The 7,142-nt window shown below is 33.3% G+C and overlaps 1 protein-coding gene across 1 annotated transcript; it reads left to right on the forward strand.

Moving 5' to 3' along the window:
- Positions 1-227: 227 nt before the first annotated feature.
- On the forward strand, positions 228-1,307 carry LOC122610283. Its single transcript, XM_043783279.1, has 2 exons — positions 228-459; positions 556-1,307. Exons 1-2 carry the CDS (start codon positions 228-230, stop codon positions 1,305-1,307), a joined length of 984 nt encoding a protein of 327 aa, XP_043639214.1.
- The last annotated feature ends 5,835 nt before the right edge of the window (positions 1,308-7,142 follow it).

Below are 7,142 nucleotides of genomic sequence, written 5' to 3' on the forward strand. Positions count from 1 at the left end.
ATCATGAGAAATTTCTATTGCATATAGTTCCATTAGATGTTAACCTACCAAGACATTAATTTCTTAATTACTTGATTTCAAGGATATCGATCTCTCTTTGAATTGTTTCAAAAACAATGTATCAAGTATTTTATGCATATTATGTTGTGTTGGTTTCCATCTTACTATTATGTGAGGATGTTATATGATCTACATCTCATTAATTTATTATTACAATATAGGAAATCATGGCACCTTCTAAGAAAGGGGATACACCGAAAAGAACAAAGAGAGTAAATTCTAAGGCAACTAGGAAAACAAAACGAGCAAATCTTAAACCCATAGCTGAAGAAGAAGAAACTATAACAATGACACAAGGCGAATTAGATGCACTCATAGCTGAACAAGTGGCTGAAATTCTTGCCATGGAAGCAAGCAAGAATACTAGCAAAACTACGGAAGGAAACTCTAGTAGAGCAGGTTCTTACAAGGATTTCATGTATTGCAAACCGATATTCTTCAATGGTACTGAAGGGGCAGTAGGTTTGTTGTAATGGTTTGAGAAAACGGAATCAGTATTCCGATTATGTGAATGCACTGACGGCAGCCGAGTCAAGTATGCCACCGGCACACTTATTGGTGGTGCTCTTTCATGGTGGAGTGGATATGTTAATTCTATAGAAATAGACGCAGCTAATGCATCACCGTGGGAAGAAGTCAAGGAAATGATGAAGGGAGAGTATTGCCCAAGGAACGAGATTCAGAAGCTAGAGATAGAGTTCTGGTATCTGGTAGTAAAAGGGAATAATGTGGTTGAATATACTAGGAGATTTTATGAGTTGTCAGTATTGTGCCCAACAATGGTCACTCCTGAGTACAAACGACTGGAGAGGTACATTTGGGGACTTCCACAGTCTATCCAAGGGAATGTGACTGCATCAAAGCCAATTACACTTTCAAGTGCCATTAGTTTAGCTCATGATCTCATGGATCAAGTGATTCGTCACAATGGAGCGACAAAGATTGCAGAGATAAGAAGCAATGATAATAAGAGGAAGTTGGACGAGAATCAAGAAAGAAGTTATGAACAACACCTATACAAGGAACCAAATGTAATTAAAGCATACTATGTCAGACAAAGTAGTAACTCATCCTATCTTGGAACCAAGCCTTTCTGCAACATATGCAAACGTCATCATACCAGGGATTGTAGAGAAGTAGCTTGGGGCAACAATAGTAGTTGTTTCAACTGTGGAGAAAAGGGACATTTAAGAAGGAATTGTCCAATGTTTTTAGACCATGAGAATGAACAACAACATGAGGACTGAACCAGAACACGAGGAAGTGTTAATGATAACCGATGGTGACGACTATGAGGACCCTATCTTCAATATGGGTACGTCTCTTCTAAATAATCCAAAATTCACTTAAATAACGAAAATCTCACATCTAAGGAATTATGTCTTAGATACTAAGTACTTTATCCAGTTAAAAAGGATTTGTGATGGATAAGAATAAGAAAGGTTATGATAGTTAGAATTGGTAACAAAAGTGGTTACACTGAGGTTATAATGAACAAAAGGAGTTACAATAAAAATAGTGGCAAAGTAACCAATGATAACAGTAACAATGATTATGAATCAAAGTTCTAGAATATTAAGTCTATAGAACTTAGTTTTTAACGGATTGACATTATAAGTTTAAGAATATACGGTTAAATAAGAAAGAACTACATGCTGGCTATAAGCTTAATGTATATTGAGGTAGGAAATTTTGATTAAGTTCATAAATATACGCATACGGATGATATATAGAATATCAGAGGTAGATCATCATTATATGTACATACTTTTGTTAATTGAGACTGAAGTATAGTGGTGGTTAGTAACTCGTAAGCTTTTATCCAAAATCTCAAATGAGCGTATAGCAACTACATTTGAATATCTTACTTGGAGGCACAATCTAAATTTCGGGACGAAATTTCATTTAACGGGTAGATACTGTGACATCCGTCAAATTTCCATTCAACAAGATTCTTAATTGAAATCAATTAAGATGTTCTTTGCTTAATTTCCAAAGTAATTTAAGCTATTTAGGGCATGATTAGGTGAGCAAGTGTATGTTTAAACTTTCTAATTGATTATATGATTAATCAATCTATTATCTGAACTATTGTAGCAAGGTTAAGAATCTTGATGACGAACAACTAAGAAAATAAAACTGTTATATTCCGTGAAAAATCATAAAACGTTTATTTTTCGCGTGACTCTTTCTCGTATGGACTTAAGACTTTGGGAAACCTAATTTCTAGTATTTCTACACTCAATTATGATTTTTAATTCATAAAATAACACACTCGAAAAATCAGAAAATTTAATTTAAGTCATGAATAGTAAGGAGGTTTAAATTAGTTAACTAACTAGATATTTCTTAAACCATTAGGTTTTGAACACATCACCCTTTTCTATATCATTTCACCTCATTTTGAACACATCACCATCTTTTATAAACATTACTTTTAAGTTATAAAAAGCTAATAATTATTTTATATACTTAAACAAATTATATAAACTTATTAAAACTAGATATTTGTTCTAAACCATGGCAAATTGAACACATCACCACTTTCCTTATACTTACACCATAAATCAACCACATCACCACCTTAGAAAAACTTGATGAATCACCTCCTTATCACCACCACTTTTTACCATTCATTTTCCAAAACTATTACTATAAATAGCAAGCTTATGTCTTCATTCCAATTTGCTAATTCACATAATCAAAGCTTCTCTTCTTAAATCTCTGTCATTCCAAGATCCATACTTGTTCAAGTTCAAGCATATCTTTCACAACCCTTCATCTTCCCAAGCTTTCAATTCAACCAATGTTGTCTTGAATTCGTTGGTAGCAATTTGTAAACACGACGTTGTTATCGTAAATTTTCTCAAGAACTTCTCAAAGCCTAGTTACAATGTCCACAATGAGTTAGGATTATTCCATATTCTTCAAGTAAACAAGTCCAAGCTATATTCAATTTTCTCAAGATCTTCTTCGGAGCTCTTTCCTAGATCGTTACTTTGATCATAGAATTGTTAATTCTCCGAACTTGTAAGTGTTTTTATAAAACCTTACTATACTTTTCTCTTTGATTTTAGAATTATATGTTATCTATCAAAATGCTTGTCAACTTATTTATACTCATTTTAATACAAACTTGCATTTAAATACGTTGAATATGTCTTTTATACACATAATAAATTGTTGGTACTTTTATAGAATTGAAGTACATGATATTTATGCTTATTTAAATCTCCTTATGTACTTCCAATGAAGTATAAATGAATATTTATATAATCGCTATTCACCATCTGTGAATTGTTTCCGTTTTCTCGAATTGTCGGATTTATGGATAGAATATATCCTTGATAGCCTTTTAACCATACTATATTTCTAAACGTGATTGCCATTGACCTTGGGCATCTTTGGGGTATACCAACGGAGCGGATGTAGTTCGCAAACGGTTTGCTTTCGCATTCTAAACGAAACTTGGTTCACCGTCGGGATACTACGTGACCCACGTCAACCCTAACACAACTTGAAATATAATATTGGTTTTTCTTGCCATTTAAGGTATCTCTTCATCCTATGATTAATACATTTTGTATTAATTATAGTCCTACTATTTAAAGTATCTCTTCGTTATATGTATATAAATATATTCACACTCGTATTCGTCTTCGAATATATTTCATATCAATTAAAAGAAATACTTTCAAATATCTTCTTATTCTCATTCATATCTTAAGCTAATGGATAGCTTATAATTTGTATTTTTAACAAAAACTTATGAAAGATTTTTATAAAGATAAAATGAGAAATCATTTATAAATATTTTAAAAATAAATATTTTTAAAAGAACCCAAAGTTTCTTACGTTGACAAGCGTATTGTTAAATAACATTATAAATAAATTAAGTTTAAACCAAGACTATAAATCAAATCGTATTTTCTATTAGGATAAATTGCTCGTTAGTCATTATCGCCATCTACAACTCTTTACGTTACTAATCCTTTCACCAATCTAAGGTGAGTTTCATGGATCCCTATTGACTATTTTTAACACTGAGAATACACAACTGTTTTGTTTTTATGGTCACAATTGCTTAAAATGATCCATGCTTATATTTTTTATTACAATGCTCTGGCTCGCAATCCCCTATATGAAACTTGGACCGATTAAAATTTACAACACGAATATTATAAATAGTACTATTGGGTTGACACCCCTATCCAGGTTAGTCGCACTAACACTTGCAATGGATAATTAATATTCGAAATATATCGTGATTGTGTTAAGTATTTTAGCATCACAAGAGGGGTATTGTTATTATATATACGTGAATCGTATGATGTTAAGGTATTCGGTTTCCAAGGTATAAGCATATGAATAAAAATTTTGGTCTTTGTTACCATATTAATGTGATAAATATTATTGGTTTAAATAACCATGTTATCTTGATATTTGTAAACGCATGCGATATCTTATATAAATCTTGTGATCCAAAGGTAAATTTTTATTATAAAAACTGTGAACTCACCAACTTTATGTTGACGTAATTTAAACGTGTATTCTCAGGTACTTGAGCAAGATGACGCATAAGATAGATGCATACTTTTGGAGTCAAAATTGCATACTAGAAGAAAAACTTATGGAGATGTCTTAGTTTATATTGTCATGTTTAAAGAATCTCATTTGTATTAGTTGTGTACTCAGTTATCCTTTTATGATCAATAAAGAAAATCTTTTGGATATATTCTAAAAACGTCTCATTCTAGAGGTCGTTTGTTATAATATGTGATTTGTTTACGAAAATTAGTCACACCTTCGATTCCGCATTTTGGGAGTGTGACACTTGGCATAGTTTGGCATTCCCTGTGAGTCCTTCAGCTTAGCTGTGAGTCCACCTTCACAAGATGTACAACGACAACAAGATATAAAATAGGTTAGCAGTAAACACAAGTATATCATGTAACCTGACTGGCAAGTGGTTCAAATCTAGATAACGACTAGTTAAGGACCACGATCCAGATATGGATATGAACAATAAAGAACAAATGCTTGAAACTATATAAATACTAATTATATTCAAGTATTTTGGCAATGAGTCGAGATGTATTTTTCAATGTATTTTAATTATTTCTATAAACAAAATACAAGAGTTGTTGCGGAACAAAGATAATCACACTTGTGAAAATATCTAAACAACCCTAGAAATACAAATGATCTATGCGACAAGGAATTACTCGTAAGAATACTTAGAGTAATATCACACGTTGCAATTGCCAAAGTTCCAAGCATTTTTGCAAGTGTGAGAAGTCTTATATTTATAGGCAAACATGTCTTGATAACATGGCAATATGTCGTACAAATATGGTTGGATGCATTTATGGATTTGTGGGACAAATCCATAACATGCTTGTTTAAGGTAAAGTATGTAAGTTTCTTTGATGTGACTTGACATACTTTATTCTCAACCTTTTGCTAAAACTTTCCGAATCCCAGGTATAAGGTAATTAACCGGGTAAAGGTAGTAAAAGCTGCAAAAAGACTTTCCTCGTAATCAATGAAAAAGTGTTGTAAATACATTTTCACTGAGCCTCTTCAGATTCAACTTCAGGTAAGATCTTCTCTAAGCTCTACTTCTGAGATGATCTTCTTCTTTAGTCTTCAGTCTTTGACTTCAGTCTGAACGTCTTCAGTGTAGGTTGATTCTGAATCTGAAGTGAAGCTTCAGTGAGCTTTATTCTGAATGACTTCAGAATCCTGAGCAAGCTTTCTTCACTGAACTTCAACTATTTTGAACAAATCATACTTAGTCGATTTTCGACCTAACAAATTCCCCCTATTTTTTCTAAAATAGTTCATGTATTTTAGACTTCTATCTATACAAGTTTGTAAGTCTAAAAATACAAGTTTTTGTTTAAGTTGTAAAAATATTTCTAAGGACATCTCATAGATCATGATGCCTTAAGAAAATTTTCTTGTTTGTTTTTCTAACTTAAACTATTTCCTAATAATATGATGTAACTTGTAACTATATAAAAGATACTGAGATGATTGTTCAGTTACAAGTACAGAAATAAAAATGAAAAATTTTTACAAGTACAAATATTTACAAAAGAGATACAACTACTTCTTCACCGGCCTTGAGCCAGAAGGTGCTTCAGTAGCCTTTCTCTTTGGAGAACTGATCTTCCCAAATAATCTTTTCTCCATCTCAACTTTGGCCTTCATTTTTTGTTGGATCTTCAGCATTCATGCGCCAGTTAGATGAGACTTTGGTTTTCCTTTCAGAACGATGATCATCTCCTTATGCTCAGAATACCCAAACTTATGTACTGAAACCTGCTCATATTCTTCTTCTGCTCTACCTTCTCTTTTCACAACCAGATTGAACAATTTCAGACCATCTTCCTTCAGAATTTGCATGTCAAGGATCTTTGCAGGATGGCACCTGTGTTTCATATAATAATCATACTGATCCTTTTCATGTTTATCCTTCACCTGAGCAACTTCTTTAGAAATAGGTATGAATGTAGAGAGGTCAGAATCTCGAGCATGTTTTCTTGTAGACCTTGGGCCAGTTTGTTTGGGCTTCTGAGGTGGCCTACAAATTTCCTTCTCAACCTCGGCCATTTCTTCCAAGGCCTTCTGCACTCTTGCATCATGTTTGATCTTCTGATATATTTCCTTAGTAAGACCAAGAGCTGCAGCATCTACTAAATCAACGGTACCCATTGCCAAGTATTGGGCCCTTTCTCTTTCTTTAGTTTCTCTCCACATAATGAACTGGTTGGAGACTTGTCTTTGAAGGGCTTCCAACTTTTTCTGATCAGCACCCAAATCTGGCAATGGATAACCATGCTCATCAACATTTTCTCCAACAACAAAACTAGAATCCTTAGTCCCCTTCTTCTTTGGTTCCTCAACCATCTGAGCTTTACCTTTGTCTTTCTTAGCTTGTTCAGATGATTGGGGTTCAGATTGTTTCTTCAGTTGTTCCCCCTCAGATTCAGATTGCCTCTTGGTCGCTTCAATTAATTCTTGAGAGCTGGCAAGCAGACCAATTGGCACATCACTTCCCCCTTTAGGAATCTCCT

The sequence above is a fragment of the Erigeron canadensis genome, chromosome 8, assembly GCF_010389155.1.
Source record: "Erigeron canadensis isolate Cc75 chromosome 8, C_canadensis_v1, whole genome shotgun sequence".
In the NCBI taxonomy this organism is placed as follows: domain Eukaryota; kingdom Viridiplantae; phylum Streptophyta; class Magnoliopsida; order Asterales; family Asteraceae; genus Erigeron; species Erigeron canadensis.